General features: G+C 43.9%; 1 protein-coding gene across 1 annotated transcript; it reads left to right on the plus strand.

The window, feature by feature from the left end:
- Window positions 1-1192: 1192 nt before the first annotated feature.
- LOC124475044 (inhibin beta B chain-like) lies at window positions 1193-7191 on the plus strand. Its single transcript, XM_047031550.1, has 2 exons — window positions 1193-1827; window positions 4890-7191. The coding sequence occupies exons 1-2, from the start codon at window positions 1443-1445 to the stop codon at window positions 5666-5668; spliced, it is 1164 nt and encodes a 387-aa protein (XP_046887506.1). The 5' UTR covers window positions 1193-1442; the 3' UTR covers window positions 5669-7191.
- Window positions 7192-18571: the final 11380 nt, after the last annotated feature.

Below are 18571 nucleotides of genomic sequence, written 5' to 3' on the forward strand. Positions count from 1 at the left end.
TATAAATACATGTCAAAACTTTGCAGTTGCAAAGTTTAGAAGAAGGGTGGCAGTATTTCATAACTTTCCATTCCATTATCCGTGAATGCTGTTTTAAGTGCACAGTTTTAATATAGCATGCTGTCATCGATGCTGGAAAGCCTTATACTAAACCCAACCATTAGTTATTTTGTTAAAGTAGACAATAGCCTTTAGAAAGTTCGTTTGGTAATAATCAACGCCGGAATGGACAGAAAAGCCTAATATCCAGGGCATGTTGATTAAAAGCAAGATTTTAGCTTGAAAAACGTTGTATCATTGTAATTTTTTGCCTCAATGTAAGCAGACTCCTTTTCAACGAAAAACATGTTGATATGCTAAATGTCGTGCCATCTTGAAATGCATAGAAAATGTAGACATGAGGACTGTTCTTGTCTATATTTTTCCACACCTATTCTTAGACTTTGCCTGTTTGCTCTTCATCCTATTCATTTTCCCAGATGGGAGATGGTATTCTTTACTTCTAAGTAGCCTATAATCTCCTTCATACGAAGCACACGAGAGGTCTAGTTGGTGGGACGTCCCACGTGGTTTCAACTTCTTGTATAAAAAGTTTAGTAGGGGCTCAGTGTAGGGGCTCCAAGTCGAGATGACATGGTACAGGTCCGTCTGATGATCACACCTCTTTGCGCTGAAGCACGGGGCATTTTGACATTGGAAATAAGATCACTTGAATCGTTGAGAGGAGCCAATATCAAACTCTAAAGGACGCAGGCTAAATAAAGGCAAAATAGAACTAAAAGACAACCTGGAGGCTGCGAATTCCGATATTAAATATTCGATCAACCATCCTGTTTTTTCCCTTATGTGGAATATCCTGACTTTTGTTCATCAGCCATGGGTGCTTTCCTATTCGTTTAGTTTGACCTCAACATTTTGCTTCTAAATGTTGTTGAATATAGACTGCAGTTCAATGAAACCATGGCATGATGTGCCAGGTATTGAACTAAAAAGCATTTGAGTGAAATATAGCTTACAGTGTCATGATTGAGCTGAGTTAGGCATACTTCAAAACCTGAAGTGTAGACTGGTGCAGCCAGTCACTCTGGCACTCAGACAAGCAAAACGGAATTGACTCCTTATGCGCCTCTGAAGTCATCGGAGTGACAGATATTGAGAATGACCAAAGACGAGATGAACGGAATTCTTCATACGAGTTGCTGCGAAAGGAATTATAATATTTAATTCCTTCATAATTGAAATATATTATCATACGCATGGAGGACAAGCAAGCAACTGTGAAATTTACAGATTGACTGGATATTACAACTTTGGCTTTTTTATATCGATTGTTAAAATATTCTGGACCGAAGTTAACAACTTTGAAAGGACTCTATATAGCTTACCTTGATAGTTTAAATAATTATTCCGCGCCGTGCTTCAAAATTATAGTGGTAAAGAAAATGAGTAGCTGTATAATTAAAGTGGCATTGTTTGTGGCTTGCGCGCTCTCCATAAACTGCACGGTAGCCCCTGGAACTGAGACGCACACTGTGTCCCAGGATACTTGCACGTCGTGTGGCATCGGCCAGCCAGAAGAGTCGGGGAGGGTGGACATCGACTTTCTGGAGGCAGTGAAGAGGCATATCCTGAGCAGGTTACAGATGAAGGATAGACCCAACATCACCCATCCCATCCCGAAGGCGGCGATGGTGACTGCGCTTCGGAAACTTCACTCCGGGAAAGTGCGCGAGGACGGGAGAGTAGAAATCCCGAACCTTGACGGACACGCCACCAACAATGAGGTCGTGGAAGAGACCTCTGAGATCATCAGTTTTGCAGAGACAGGTGTGTAATTGATGTAACATTTACTGCACGAAAAAAAACAGCCATGACAAAACACTGTACAAAGCGGGTAAATCGATTTATCTGTTGAGTACATTTACAGGATTGTCGTAATTCATCACGTTGAACAGCTCGTCGTTTTCCGAGGAACAAATTATTGATTTTGAGTCTCCATTCTCTTTTTGGGAGGACTTTCTTGAATCATAACAAATTGTTAATAACATGAGTTTCGGTGTTAAATTACCAAATGACCATGGATCAGGGTCAAGCTACTTTTTAATCTGCTATTAACACTAATTTTGAAATTACATAAAAAACGCTCTATATGGAGGCTACTTAACAAGGAGCCTGAAAATATATTTCTCTAAACTAATGTGGGTGTGTAAATCAACATTAAACAAAAATAATATGTGAATAATATTACTATACCATCACTTTGTAATAATGTAAGCAAAGGTTTTAGATTAAATTGAAATTTTACATTCAAGATTAATCCAAACCTTGGTTGGCCAGCTACATGCTGTGTGGGTCGTGTAGCAGTCCCTGCACCTCACCATCTCCCTGCCAGTTGGCAGTTTAAGCCATGGTATAGTGGCTGCCAGCTGGGCATGGCATTGGGACAAGCTCAAAGAACAAGTTACTCAGAGCTCTTCTAAAGGAGCCGGAAAATGATCAATGGTGCCACCTGCTTTGCCCACGTGTGTTCAACTGTTGCCTTTCCAAGCACTAAAGCTTCTCTGTAACCCATGTGTTTTACAGAACAACATCTTTAGAGAAAGCTACTGAATTTGCTTGTGAAAACAAAAACATGTTTGAGACAACTTTGCTTTGCAAGGACAGACAATCTTCCAAACTTAACTCCCCATTGAATACTACTGGTCTGAATGATCAACCTCTGTATGCACCTCAGTTCCTCTGCTCTTTTGGGAGGGGAGAGGGGGAGGGGAGAGGGTTAGGGGAGAGGGGTAGGGGAAGGGAGGGAAGGGAGGGGGGGAGGGGTTACATGGCCACGGGCATGAGAAAGCAGTATGTAAAGAACATCACATGGGTCTCCATGAATGAGTTTCTTCAGCATAAGGTCAATGCTTTGTGTCAGAGCCATGCATGCTGAATGTAGATTGAAAGGGGGAACTCTTATTAGAATTCAGGATGTGTTATGTGCTCTCACATGTAATGCAGGGGGACGAGGGTCCTTCACAGATCCTTGGCTCCATTCTCGGACCTCGTCTCAGCTGTGTAGGTGACAGATACGGCGCCGTGGCCCTGATGAAAGGAGACAGAATGAAAGGAAGGCAGATGCACAAAAAGCAAATCAAGACTTTTATCATTCAGCATCCAGTTCACCTTTTTGCCTAAGACTTGAAAGGAAATGCATCAATTTTGTGCCCACACGATCAACACATGAGGACAGTGTGGATAAGGGTGCCGGGTGTTCACTCTATTAGGTGGCTCTAGTTGTCTCAAAGCCAGATGAGGTCTCCTGCCTGCCAAACCAAAATAACGTTTTAATGAGGTTCAAAGCAGACAGGGTGCACCCCCCACCTCCAAACATTAATATCACAGATGAATGTCTAAGCACACTTTTTTTTTGAGGGTTTTCTTATCAGCGTGGCAGTGTGTGGTCCACTTACATCTAAGCTGTTGAGTGTTAACACAGAGCTTACCTGAATGTCTGTAGTGCTTGGTGAGGCATGGCAGGTAAAGACTCGCTCCTGTTATTGTTGCTTCAGAGGATGGGCCTGCAAAGGAACGTTGCCTACATGTGGGAGCCCCTGTTTGCCCCTCAGTCACCTGACAACCAGGTTCAGATCACTCAGTTGGAATGCAGGTGTGAGCCAGCTTTTTCTGCAACACCAGCAACACCAGCATCACCAACCGTCTCTGAAGGAGGGGATCCCTCTCTGAATTGCTCCTCCCAAGGTTTATTAAATTTTTTCTCCCGTTGGGAGTTTTTCTGGGAGTTTTTCCTTGTCTTCCTTGAGGGTTTAGGTTGGTTGAGGGGCAGTTCTATGGGCGCATGTGAAGCCCTCTGTGACATGCTTGCGTGTAAAAAGGGCTATACAAATACATTTGATTTGATTTGACCAGCAAGCATGTTCAATTTCAGGTGACAGGTATCAGGTTTTGGGAACAAAGCCTGTAGAATCCCTATACTCCTTTACTTTTAACTTCCCGTTGACTTCTCACCATTGTGTATGTTTCAAGGACAGTTGAACTCATTATAAATGTGTTAATTATGTATTTTTTGTGTTCCTATATAAAAAACAAGATAACAACAATGAAAATCATACATTGATAAGACTAGGGTTTGATCGTTGTAACTAAGGCCACATACTACACCGCTGAGCAGGGTTTCTGGGGTGATGGTTGGGAGGGCCTGTGTCATGTAAATGTATTTTTTGCTTCATCATTCTTGTCCTGTGATGCCACAGCAGCATTCTCAATGTCTGGCGGTAGCATGCGTCGTTACTTTACATCACAGGGCACACATTGTGTAACCAGTTAGGCTCAGTAAGCTCTAGTTTTCAGCAGCATTCACAGCAAAGCCTTTGAAGCTTTGTGCTTGGCTCTTATAAGTCCCCTTCTCATATCCAGCCTGAATCAAGGCCAAGTGGGCCTGAACCCAGAGTTGCACTGTCTCTTTGGGAGTCGTGATGGGACAAAGTGAAGGCCGGGTGGCTTCCTTAAAGCTGTCCCCCAGTTTACACGGTTTTCTCTCAATCCTTTTTGGAGCCATTTTGAAGCAGCAGTTCACGTCACTGCCTCATCCGTTTGCTGGGGGTGACAGCCAAACCAACTTTGACCTCCCTTACCATGGTAACTGTCGGTCTCAATTTGAAACCAGTATGTTGAAATGTTCCCAGTTCTGTTCATCAGTTATCAGTCCAACCCTGTACGCACACTGGGTGGTGGCAGACCCCAGGCTAGCCTTGGTATTTATCAAGAGGGTTATTCATCTGCATGGTTCTTCCTCGCATTCTGACATTCTTTCAAGATATCTGATAAGCCATATTCAACTGTTATACTGTCCTAACCTAGTCTCCTTTTGTCTGTGTCTTCTTCAGATGATCTGGTGTCATCAAAGTCCAGCCTCTTCTTCCTGATCTCCAATGAGGGGAACCAGCACCTGCAGGTGACCCAGGCTAACCTGTGGCTCTATTTTAAGCTCCTGCCCCCTCCTTTGGACCGGGGCCCCACCAGGCGGAAGGTGATGATCAAGGTCTACTACCAGGAGCCTGGCCTGGGCAGCAAGTGGAACCTGGTAGAGAAGAGGGTGGAGCTGAAGCGTAGCGGCTGGCACACCTTCCCCCTGACGGAAGCCATTCAGATGGTGTTTGAGAAGGGCGACCGGCGGCAGAACTTGGACGTGCGCTGCGAGGGCTGCGAGGACCTGGCCGTGTTGCCCATCCTGCTCAACCAGAACGACGAGTCCCACCGGCCCTTCATGGTGGTCCACGCCAGGCAGGCCGACAACAAGCACCGCATCCGCAAGCGCGGCCTGGAGTGCGACGGCAGCAGCAGCCTGTGCTGCAGACAGCAGTTCTACATTGACTTCCGCCTCATCGGCTGGAACGACTGGATCATTGCCCCGTCGGGTTACTTTGGGAACTACTGCGAGGGGAACTGCCCAGCCTACATGGCAGGGGTCCCAGGGTCAGCCTCTTCCTTTCACACAGCGGTGGTCAACCAGTACCGCATGAGGGGAATGAGTCCAGGGTCCATGAACTCCTGCTGCATTCCCACCAAGCTCAGCACCATGTCTATGCTCTACTTTGATGATGAGTACAACATCGTCAAGAGAGATGTGCCCAATATGATTGTGGAGGAGTGCGGCTGTGCTTGAGCTTCTATTCTAAGTGGACTTAGTGACCTTTGTAAACAGAAAAAAAACAATATTACAAAATAATTATAGAAACAAAGTAATATTTATGGACTATTATAAGCATACGCACATGCACACACAACCTCGTTCACACATATCTACACACTCTCACATATGTCTGCACAAACACCTGTATATATATTTATGTTTGTTTAATTTTCTCTGGTAGAAAGCCTTTATTATTTCTGCCATTGTGTAATTCAATCCCATTTTGTAAAAACATGTTTGCAAAGTCATTTTGGTTTCTGTTTCAAAGGGATTTGAACAAAATGGTTCCAAGGTTGCTGTTTCTATTCTGGAAATGGAAATCTCTCCACTCTGAGGAAAGTGGATAAAGAAGTTTTAATGGAGAGCTTATATTCCAAACATTTCATGAACCTATCTCTACAAACCCCTAGTGAAAGCACTGAAGCCTCACCTCCGCTACAACACCACAACATCAGCACTTCCAACCAGGAATACACCTTGGTGACTGCAACAACGCAACTGTCCATTATTACAAACAAAATACAGTTTCAGAATTAAGCCTCCAGAAATACAGAAAACTTCATTGCAGGTGAATTCATTTGAAGAATTAGTCTCCGTATCAGAAAATGATTTAGACAAATTTCCATCAGCATCTACTGAAGCTGCCACCAAAACATGAGTCAGTCTCCCTAACCTGAGCGTACATGTCACAACGTCCTACATCTAGTTCTCTTTTGCTTCACTTCTGATATCTTCTACAGGTCAAACACTATAATATGTTCATTCCTCTCATTTCAGTCAGAAAAGTAAAGAGTTGCCATATTGCTCAGTTTAGTCATGGTGCAGCTTAGCACTTCCTAATGCACATTTGATAGCACTTGCAGATTAAAATGCCTTTAAAGAGTGGTGCACCTACCCTTGCTCACAATCCTTTAAAAAAATAAGTGCCGCATGAGCTATGCAATGTATAGTATTGACCCACACCAGACAAACTGAACTCTAGTTCTAGTGATAAACTATTACCAATACTTGAAATGTAATCTTCTGCTTATTCTTCAAAGCGAAAGATTGTTACAATTTTTGCACTGAAAAGTTGCGTGATTAGTAAAAACAAACTGCCATTGAAAAGTTATTTTTATAAATGCAAATTGAGTGCTGTTCAAATGTATTATACCTAATCATGGAACCAAAGAGGCCAAGATTTTGAGCTATTGTAAGATGGCAATGCCATCATATTATTTTGTAAATTACTTGTGACCATATAAGAGGCCTAAACACTGTATCAGGGTACAATATTATGGATTCCATATTCAGATCAATCTCTTTTCTATTTTGTACCTATAGACAAATGGAATATTTCATATTTTTTCATCAACTTATAATACACGTAGGTTTTCTAGTTCTTGTTCCAGAATCATTTAGAATCAAATACATGACTCTATGTACAGCTGATGTAAGATATGAATATGCTTTTAAAATATTTTGTTCTTTGTAACTGTTGAAAAATAAATTTCTTATTCTCCATTACCTAATTACCTCACGGTTTTGTTTTGGGAAAGGTACTACTCATGAGTAAGAAAAGGACATTCTACATAAAAAAAAACTAAAAAAAGATTTAAAAATCCAATGAGCCTCAATAGTTCGACAGGCTCTCCAGCTCTCCTTCAGCTGGTAAACAGGTGATTATTCAGACACACAGAGTCTTAAGCAGCACTAATTAGGGCAGAGTGAATCCAGGCAGGGCTTCAGGGGTCAAGTGGCATGTCCCAGGTCACACTCTCAGTGATTGGGAAACAGAAGCAATTATCTACAGCCTGTGCAGCATTAGCAGATAACATCAGATTAGGTTTCTCTACAGGCCTTGTTTGTTTAGAAACTGCGTTGTTGTTTAAGACCACATCACTCAGTGTCAGCGTGAGTGTGAATTTTTTTTCTCGTATCACACAGTCAAGGCAGGACTGAACAGCACAGCCCAGGAACATACCGATACACAACTCTTAGCCATCAAAATACAGGAGACGTCTCCAACATTCATCACTGGTATAATTGCTTCAAATGTATCCATTAGTGTCTGCCAAGGCAATGAAAATGTGTTTGTCAGCTGTGTGAAATGATATACTTTAGAGAAAAACTGTCCATCCTAATCTGGCAGTGAAGGAATGAGTCAACACTATCATCTGGTGTTAGTGAGGAATGAGGGAGAGGGGGAGAGAGGGAGAGAGAGAGAGAGAGAGAGAGAGACAGAGAGAGAGAGAGAGTAAGGGAGGAGGCTGGTTGAGAGGAATAGAGTGAGATGGGTGGAGATTTCCTGAGTTCCTGGCAGTAAGTAGTTGTTAGTGTTGTGAGCAGCAGGCCCAGGGTTTGTGGAGTGTGCCCAGGTGACAGACGGAGCTGTTTTATCATGTAGAGGAACATAAGAAGACCCACCTCAGCTGCAGGAATGTTAATGACACAACAGAACCTTAAGGCAATTGAACATCATGTTACCAATGCAGGCAGACTGACAGTTTAGTGTTTTGACAGCCTGATCAAGCTAGAATCACATGGAGCAGCCAGTCATAGGCCCAAGTGATATTTAATGTTGATTTATGGAGAGCCATTCTCCAATCAAATTTTTGGCTTGAGAAGATCGTAAATTCACAGAGCTGAAGAAACAATATTGTGGCCTAAAGGGAAATTATTTAACCAAAATTCTTTATAAAAAAATGGTTGACAAAGATAAACTTTCCTTTTATAGGCATTTGATCACTATTCTAGTGAGAACTTGACAAGTGTGCAATCCAGGGATTCTGACAGTTCTGTCATCTGCTGCACATGGCAATCTTCTTATGATATCAGCAGAAAAGTACCAACATTTTGAATTAACATTAACAATTAACATTTTTGACAAATGGATCCAAAGCACTTGCATTCATACTCTACTTTTTTTCACAGTAACATCCAGAAAACCCATCAAAACGTCAGACCCCAGCAACACAACCATCTGAACACAGTCACCCTGTCTGGCCTGAGGAACCTTTAGGTACTTTAAATGGGATTGATTGGAAGGTACAAAAAGCAATTGCCTTTCTGTCAACTGAAGTGGTAGGCCTAAGGGACAAGCCTGTGCTATTGAAAGCCACAAAAAAGTATTTCTGTCTACGTCCATATATGACTTGGGCCTCCTGATGAAGGAGGTGTATGGGGGGCACCAAGAGCAGAGAGTAACAATAGCAGAGTCACTACTTGACAGAGAGGGAAATTCCAAACGAGATTCCCAGATACATGGTTGAACCCAAGCAGTGGGAACTTTCTAGATAATCAGATGAAGTCATTTCCCTACTCCCTTGTCATTTCTGCACTTCATTTGATAATAAAAAACGTATACTTCCAAGCTTTTGACAAAAGCATGGCAGATAAGCAATAACAACGATGAGTGCTATTCTTCATGATTGTTTTTTCAACCCCAAATGCACACGATGGAAAGCATACCGTTAAACACCAGTAACATTTCATGTGGCCATTTTATTGAGCCAAAAGGGCAAACAAGATAACAAATCACAAGTCCAGAATACCGGTGCACCACATTGACGTATCTTAAAAAGGTAGAGCTGAAGCTAGAGACAGAAGCGCAGGATGTTGTTTAAAGGGTGTCACCACGTTCTTGTTCTTATGAGTTTATTGAGGAGAAAGACTGGAATGTTCCACTTGAGTTATTAAAGTATGTATATCTCCAGACATTTTCATCCCTGACATCAACAAACCACTATTGCTCAAAACCCAACAACATTTCGAAACCAAACAAACTTCCCCTTTTTCTTGAGTTTCATCCTTCAAAAACGATAAAAGCTAACAACTGTTCTCAGATAACATGACCTTCTCAAACACAGAAACAATTCCATGGAGGCCACACAAAATGGAACATTTCTTCGTTATTGTGTCATTACAACCACAACACATCACTGACATAGCCTCAGGAATACCCTGTTGGTACTGACTACCATACAAAGTGTCTTTGATAAAGACACACATATTGTACTCTGGGGATTCATGTTTGATGATGGAGTTGTTATTCATAGCTTCTTCATCATCCATCCTTGTTCTGGTCAGGCAGCATCGACGGCATCAACATGGCTCTCCAGTCAGACTCCAGACATTCATTCCACTTGATTGCAACCCAGGTCCCCGGACAAGGAACGCCAGACAGCTAGCCATGCCTCTCAGCTACCCCGCTCCAAACACTCAGCAGAGAGATGCTTCTGGAGCAGCTTGCTATGATAAGGACAGGATGAGTCATGGCTATGATGTCTTCACCCTCTGAAAATAACCTGAGAGTCCAGAACCAAAACAGCCCCCACTAGGTAGGACACATGTCTGCCAAGAGCACATGTGCTGATTATATTATTAACATCATTAAAAGTCATTGTCTTTTAGAGGATCCTGAGAATTATATTTGACTTTAGAGCAAATTCAGTACAGCACCATAGAGTGAATCATAATTACACATTGGAGAGCTAATAACCATGCCAAATATGTTAAGTGATGCTTGGGGAGACAGATCAGGTGGAACAAGATACTTAGCTAATACCACCAGCTAATACCAAATGAGTCTGTGGACTGTACCATACTTGGCTCCATCATGAAATAAGGAAAATGAACAGAACAGCCGACTCCAGAGGCTCCTTCCATGTCCTTTTCCTTTCAGAACAAGTTGGGTACATTGTGCAGCTAAACGGTGCAGATGGTGTGCTGCTACTGTTGGACCACTGAGGCCAACTGACCCCCACACTGGGCTCTCGTTGAATGGTAGAGCAGCATCTTCCCCTCATGAATATTCATACAGGACGCTTGTTGGGAGTGAAGATTGCCTCGACTCATTAGAATATTCATATTGCTCAGACCTCATGAGAATGACGTCTACCCAGGCTAATAAATATTCATGTAAACTGTCCAAAGATTTGGGAGGAACAGTACAGTGAACATCTTCTCTCCTAGATGGTCAACACCCTTAATAATGAGAGGTATTCAAACATGTATAGAAGCAGGCATTGTTTTTTGCCTGATGAAAGCACGTGCTTATCCCCTTTTCTAGGTCACAACGAAGCATACGAAGAACGTGGTCACAAGGTTGAGGCTGACAACTTGCTGGTTGACAAAACATGAATAGGAAAATCATCGCCCAGATTATCTCAGTTTGGTGAACCACAGGAGAACTCCATTAAACCAGAATTTGGTATAATTTACTAAATTATGTTCAGTACTTTGGCCACCCCTTCTTTCAGAAGTTACTGTTAAGATAAACTAGGCCAGAGTATGTTAAGACGGGAGACCCAGTGGGCCACACTCTTCACAGCAACCCTTAGTTAACCATTGTTACGCACAAAAAAGGCTTAGTTTAAATAATTTACAATGATTGAAAGGGGAGAAAAGCTGCACAACCAGCACAAACATTAAACGCATCCAAAAAAATCAGGTCACATGCCTCCAGACAAACATTATTATTATTTGGGAGCTCTTACAGTATGAGTGTTGCATTTGTCATGGTTCATGAAAGCACTCCTCAACATTTGAATTTACTGCTTCCCCCTGAACGTGTGGGTTGGAACGGTTTATCCACAGCCATGAGGTTGAACAGGTCCCTACGTGTTTCTAGACTAAGCAGCGCAAAGGGTTAAAGTTTCAGAAGAACGCATGCTTTTTTTTTCTCTTCCTGATTTGCTCTTTTTCTAGGGTGCGAGGGTCCCAGTGCTGCTACTGGCTGCAGAGGCGGCTGCGTCTCTAGGGCACATACTTCTGGGACACACATTCACTGCGTCTCATTAGTTCCAGAGATTTGGGGCCCTCAGGGTGCTCCTGTGCACATGTGTGGAGAGCGTGGTTCCCATTGTACGCCCCAGCCTGATTGAGCTGCTGATTGCCTTAACATTAAGGGGTTGCAATTCTTATGTCATGCAGAGCCATGCCTAATGCCATGTATAATATGTGGGTGGTGCTGGGACGGCAACTCAAACATGCTCACACACAACTAAGGTCAGTGGGAGAGAACTTTTGTCCAAACACCTGAATGATTTGATGATTAATACTGGTTTGTTACAGTAATTGAATTAAAGAAACACAAAGCAGCTAAACCTACGCTACTTCACATGTGTTTACTATGTTTTGGATCAACAAAAGACTGCCCTGTTATTTAGAGGTCAAAACCTCACAGTTCACTAATCTCTTGGTATGAATGACTTCATCAGCTGAGAAGGCAGACTCCAAAAGACTGTACTTTGCCTCCGGTATAATTAAGAGGCTTAGATAAACTTGTGAGTGGGAATTCAAAATGCTATTATCAACTTAAGTGATTTCATTTTGAAATATTTTAAAGCATACTTACTATATAAGTTAATGTCAAATTAAATAACATTTGATCTGTAAAGCCCTTTAGACAAACAGTGTCACAGAGGACATAGCTTATGCCCATATAACTGCACCTAAACCAACCTAAACCCTCAAAGAAAACATGAAAAAATCCCTAGGAAAACTGAAGACATCTTGGGAGGAGCAAGTCAGTGAGGGATCTCCTCCGCCAGAGATGGTTGGTGAGACAGACAAGGGTAGCCATGGGCTGAATACAACTATGCTGTAAGAATAGAGATAAAAGTTGACGTTGCTCTGGACCAAGCAAGATGCAGTCACCTCTCTGTCAACAGCACTCAGACTGGATGCATGAAGAATTAAACGAAAAAATAATTCCGCTTGAGGGATGTGTACAAAAAAATGAGTCACAGTCTTCTTGTTTGTGTGGCTTGAAATATTCGCTTGGCAATCCATTCGATCATCCTCTGGCACAAAGCTGTCTTATGTTATATGTGTTTGCGTGGTTAATTGCTCTCAAAGGTGGCCAGACGTGTCTCAGCCGACATATCACTAATATAACCTCCTTTGTTTTGCTCCCTTCTAATTGCTGTTTGACTCAGTAATTGCACGTGCTAACATGTGCAAAATAAAGAGAGCTACACACCATTCTCCAGAAGAGATGGCAACCATTCAAAAAGCCCCCTAGTTGAAGAGTTGCCGCTAATCTGTTCCAATTCACGATTCATTACTGGTTTCAAAACCCAGCTCAATGAATGACATCACGCTCAGTTTGTGTTCATACAAACCTTGGCCAGGCTGAGATCTCAGTTGAGGGAACTAGAACAAATATTGGCAGGGGCCTGAGAAACGAAGGCTGTCTCTGTCTCTGGAGAGAGACAGGGCTACTCACTCGCTCCCCCACACTTTTGTAATTTAGATGGTTCTACTATTTAGACTGATCAACATTGAGGCCTAATAAATGACAAATGTGTGTGCGTGTGTGTGCATGTGTGTGTCTGGATGTGTGTGTGTAAGAGAGAGTGTTTGTTTTTCAGGGGGCCTGATAAGAATCATGTGGCCTGTTTCTGGTGTGTCTCCAGGAACACAATTGAGAGATTTGTAGGGGGCCCCGGGGGCCCCCGGCCCCCCAAGGGGCCAGAACAGAGTGGCTGCAGTCAGTGTGCTCGACAGGCAGGGTCCTAGCACACTGAGCCACTGTCTTTCCCTCAGGCTCCGTCCATCACTCTCAGCTCAGCACAGCCAAACACTGTCCATCACAGTCCTGCTTCCAAACCAGCATGTAGGAAGGGAGCTTATCATACCCAGAGATAGAGAGAGAGACAGAGAGAGAGAGAGAGAGAGAGAGAGAGAGAGAGAGAGAGAGAGAGAGAGAGAGAGAGAGCAACGCCAGCACTGGATCTCCTCTCCAACCTTTACTCAGTTCCGAACATATGTTTTGTGTCAGAAAACATTAATAACTTGTAGAGCAAAATGAAGAAAAAAATACGGCTAGGAAACATGTCACATATTCAGATATGAACAGCTTTAACAACAGCAAGGAATATGCCCAGCAAGCAGACGTATGAAACAGCCCAAAGATCTCCACTGGTGAAAACAAGAACACTTTGGACAGATGTCATGCTAGGAAAATAAATCATCATCAGAATCCGCTTCACCGATTGTATTGAAAGAAAGGGTTTCTCTCTCCCAGCCTTCTAATCAGTTCTAGAAGGATGGAAACCAGCTGCGCGGCTGATATGAAAGGGTTCGTTTCATGAGAGAACAGGTGAGAAGCCTCCCTCATGACTTTGATGAGATGGGGGGACTTCTAAACAAAATACAAGTAGCTTCAGAACGTTCCCATGGCAAGAATGAAATATCACCAAGAACACAGGGTAATTGTAGTGTTTTGGACGACCTAGGAACCCATGGCTGTCTGAATCTGTACAGAGTACAAACTCCCCACATATGAATAAGTATGGATCCCCTCTCGTGTTTAGAAGAGTTTCTACTATATACACAGAGAACAGTTGAAGAAAGAGAAGCATACTGTAAGTCACATAACTCAAACTGAAAGCGTAACCCATGAGTTTATTATAACTTACACAAGCAATCGGCTTATGGTGATTATACTACATACACAGCATTAGGTGAATGACTTACGAAGAGGGGGGTGGTGGGGGTTGCCTCAACTGAGCTGTAACCAAATAGAGTTGGAAGGCCGAAAGAGAGAATTCGACTGGTAGTGGGCTGGATTCCTAGTGCACATCGCGAAGGCCAAAGTTTAGAGCAGTCTGTGCTGAGAATACCAAGCGAGTGGCTCTCCGCTGTCAGAACAATGAGGGACTGAGTCTGCTGCTGTGCCCACTTCACTCCCAGAGAGCACGAAGGGAAAGCACTGCCCATCTTCCTTCTCCTCTGACAGACACCACGGAACAGAAAACGGAGATGGATCAATATCACCCCTTGCGGAGCCCCGTCCCCAAGTCCCCTTGCAAATCCCGGAAATATCCCGGAACCTTCCGAAGGCTCTGAGAATGCTGTTTCCAGAGTGTGTTGCAAACCTGCACTGAACTGGGGAAGTGTAAAGCACAGGCACCTGGAGAGGCCAGGCCAGCTAGGTGAAGCTAGCGGCCCCCAGCCACGGGAGTTTGGGGGTTAGCGGGTGAAGATAGTTCATAATGACAGCTCTGAGATCAGGCAGCGGCCATGTCCTCCCTGCCCCGCTCCACGTGTCCTGTGATTAATCTGCCAGTCATTAGGGCCCGCCGCTGAAACCTGATCCTTTCACTGCTCACTTTTTTTGTTTCTCGACTCGCTGCTGAATTCAAGGGAGAATACATTAGCATACTAAATACTTACTATGCCCAGTCTGCATTATCAGAGACCAGTCTGTCCTTCTCAAATACTCAGAGACACTCAGGAATTCTTCATTTTCAACTCACGTTTCTCATGTGCTCCAGGTCAAACACTCAATGACTAAATCATTTGACTTTGTGACCACTGTGTAAGTGTTTGAGGCACAGAAGTCGGGACACAAATTCAAGCGAAGTGTTTTGTAACTGGAATAGAGAGAGAGGTATAGAGAGAGATAGAGAGAGACAGCAGTGTTTTTTTTTTATGTAAGAATGCTCTGTGCGGTTCAAATCAAAAGCACAGTCACATGAGAAATACAAATATAAAGAGATAAATACATGATTATCATGTGCACATAGATGCCTACCCCCTAAAAGGAAAAGGAGGGTTCATTTCAATGAAAAGTGCAGCACACCAAAAGCCATTCCACCTCCTTTGTTTCAGCTAAGCAGCTGTCATTTGCTGAACATTATGCATTTTGCATTCTTCTATGCTAATTTTTGGAAGGACAATTTTTTGACAATAAGCACTCAGGCAACTAACAGAAAGCCTTTTATGGCACAGACCCCAGGGTGCTCTAAGCTGTGCCAAATCAAACAATGGCTTACTGCTCCAACTGAGACCGTCTCAGCCCTCAATAAAGCATGAAGTTCACAGCACACTGCCTCCAATCCCCACACACTCAGCACCTGGTCCTACTCCTTCTGGCAATTAATCAAGATATCAATCAACATTGACAGAGAAAAGGAGAATCACTTGAGGATGAGGTATCAGTACAAATACAGTGAGCTGAATTTTAGATTTACCACTTAGAACTTAAAGTGTCATGTACAATGGGTGGGACACTCTTGTCACAGAATTTTTGCCAAGGTTATTTTGGATTCTTTAGCTATTGAACGACCCAAATTTACGCAAATGATATGCTCACTCCATTGGAGGTGAGATTAGCACCTTTCATTCCGCACCATTTAGTCTTATAGCTAAGCATCAGCAAGCTGCTGGTTGGATTCTTTGTTTTAGACATATTTAGTTACCATGCATTTAAGGTACAAATCATTTACAAACCTGGGGTGTGGACAGAGCTTCAGTAGTCCACACTGCATGTGGGTCTAATGTGAGTGTTAGTGAGGGTTAAGTATTGTTCCATAGACTAGATGCCAGATGTCATGATTTATGACACAGTTTACAGTTCCTTTTCAGTCAAAAAACCCAGAAACTAGATATCATGATGGCAGAGCCTCAAAAATGAATGAGCTCCCTCAAGCACTTGAAGCGTGTGTGTGTGTGTGCCTTGTGTGTGTGGACGCACAGATGTTCGTTCGTGAGTGCATAATGTGTGTGTGTGCGTGAGCGTAAAAATGTGTGTGTGCATGTGTGTGTGCAGGCGTGTGAGCGCACACTGCCGTGCATGACTTGGGATGTGTGGGTGTATGGGTGGGTTATGTTTGACTTCATTGTGTTCCTTGAATTATCCAACTCTGTTGCCTCGGGGTACTGCTCTCCCTGGACAAGCAAAGTCAACTCAAATTGGGTTATTGAAGACCTCAGGCAGAACAGGCGGGCCACCAGGAGTCCAAAATAAAGCGGCAGCTCTCCTCCCCAAAATAGAATAGAACCGTCAGCTCGAAATCAGGTTACATCGTGAAAACTTCTCAAGGTTTTTACTGACTTCTTAGAAATGTATGCTTCCATGACTGGTCTGACCTATGTGAACCTTGCCATTACTCAGCGACAAGGGGAACATGTCAAGACGAGGGTGAAGCGATTTTCAAATCAACAAACAATTGTGAAAAGAAAATGTTTAGAGGTCACCCTGTGACCCTAAGGGCAAAGTGACATTCATTGTAAATAGTACAAGAAGATCATTCCTCTGAGTCCGCTAAGAAAATTTGATAACTTACAACTTAACTCTTTTATTCCCTTCCATTTCTGTCGGCAAATATGACGAATCGAAGAAAACAGACAGTGCCAAACCTTGTATTCCATCATTAATGCATACTGCATTAAAATATGCTACTATAGATAGCAACTGCCTATAAGTAATGTTATTCTGATCCACCCAATACTCCATCAATGTTTTCACAGACATAATTAAGATGCAAATTTCCCATGTCATTCACATGATAATCAAGCATGACAGCATTTCGTACGGCCTGTGTCACATCACAGGTTAGCGACTGTGAGACGCGGCTAGCCGGGTGTTTCTGCTCAGATTCTATACACAGGCTTGTCCCAACCTCTTGTCCAACTCTATCCTGACAGTGGGATTATATGCACCTGCCAGTGACACAAAGACAGGACTCAGTGAGGATGAATGAGAACCAGCTAGCCAGCACCCATCTTCATCCCATCTTGCACTTCTACCCCCAACCCCCTTTTCATATCTGTGGTAACTTCAATGTGTCATTCAGATCAATTCTTGGAGCGCTAATACTAAATGAATGCCTTGGTATGCTGATCAGCTGCAATTCTATGCATATCAGATCGATACTACTGACTGTTATAGAGAGATGCAAATGAACTTCAGTATTTGGGGCCAGTGAGCATGCACAGTACAGCTGTGGCTTCCTTTAGGGCCCGGAGCAGAGGATTGGCCCAGGAGAATGATGTGACACAAATTCTAATGGGCCGGGAGTGCGAGGGGGGGGGGGGGTTACAGCCCCTCGGGGGAACCCCTCTCCACAGCTCTCTGCGTGGTGCCTGTCCCTGGCTCTGTCCTCTCTGATTGAAAAGGCGGCCCAGGGGTCAGCTGAGCGGGGCTCCTCGCCACAGGCTCCGGGCACGTCAAGTCAATCTGCCTCGGTCCCAGAGAGGGAGCGGCGAGCAGGGGGCAGAGGACACGTCAGGTGCTGCACTCTCAGTCTCCACGCCTGCCAGGGCCTCCCACACCAATCATCTGATGACTAAAGAGCACTGAGCCCACACTGGGCCGGGCTAACCCGCCGGCCGCCAGGGCAGACGAGCCTGGCTGAGTCTGTGAACCAGTGGGGTTGAGTCCCCGCATCGTAAATGAGGAACCATTATCTAGGATTGAGATTCTGACATGCGCCGCAGCTGGACTGATTCAAGCATGTGCATGTGCCAAGCCTTGTTAGACCAAGGGACCCATTTCATTCCCCTCAAAGGTGCAGCAAGGTCTTCCCAGTTCCCCCAAACTGTCAAACATGAGCACTCCCCACTGCCCTCTATAGGAAGCCCTCGTTTTATCCTTGGGTGGCTTTCACTCGCCCCCCCCCCTCGCCAGCCCCCCCTCCACAACCCTCACACCCAAAGCCCCCCCCACACACACACACACACTCACTCATTCACTCCCCTCCCTGTGTTTTTTTGCTTTTCTGGTCCAGTTCCCAATTGGGAGCCCCGGGGGTGTTGACAGCAGTGTATTTGATCGTTGGGGTTCACATGCACCAAACCCAGCTCCCATTTTTGGGCGGCAAGAGCAGCGACTCCCCCTGCTGTGACCGTCCTCTCGCTCACGTGACCTTCCAGTAATCCTTTACCTCAACACGTCAAGAATGCCTTTGATCCCATTCTCTATTGATTAGGAACATGGCGAAGTGTAAACATGTCTTTGATTGGTTGCTCATCTCTCAGAGTCTGTCTCAGGGCAAACAAGGTTATCTTTTCTCTTTCTACACCCAGGGCCGTTCAAACCAAAACGTCTAAGTGCGTTTTGATGCAACTGTCATTTCCTCTGAATGTTAATACAGCTAGCTGAAT

The sequence above is a fragment of the Hypomesus transpacificus genome, chromosome 12, assembly GCF_021917145.1.
Source record: "Hypomesus transpacificus isolate Combined female chromosome 12, fHypTra1, whole genome shotgun sequence".
Classification (NCBI taxonomy): Eukaryota; Metazoa; Chordata; class Actinopteri; order Osmeriformes; family Osmeridae; genus Hypomesus; species Hypomesus transpacificus.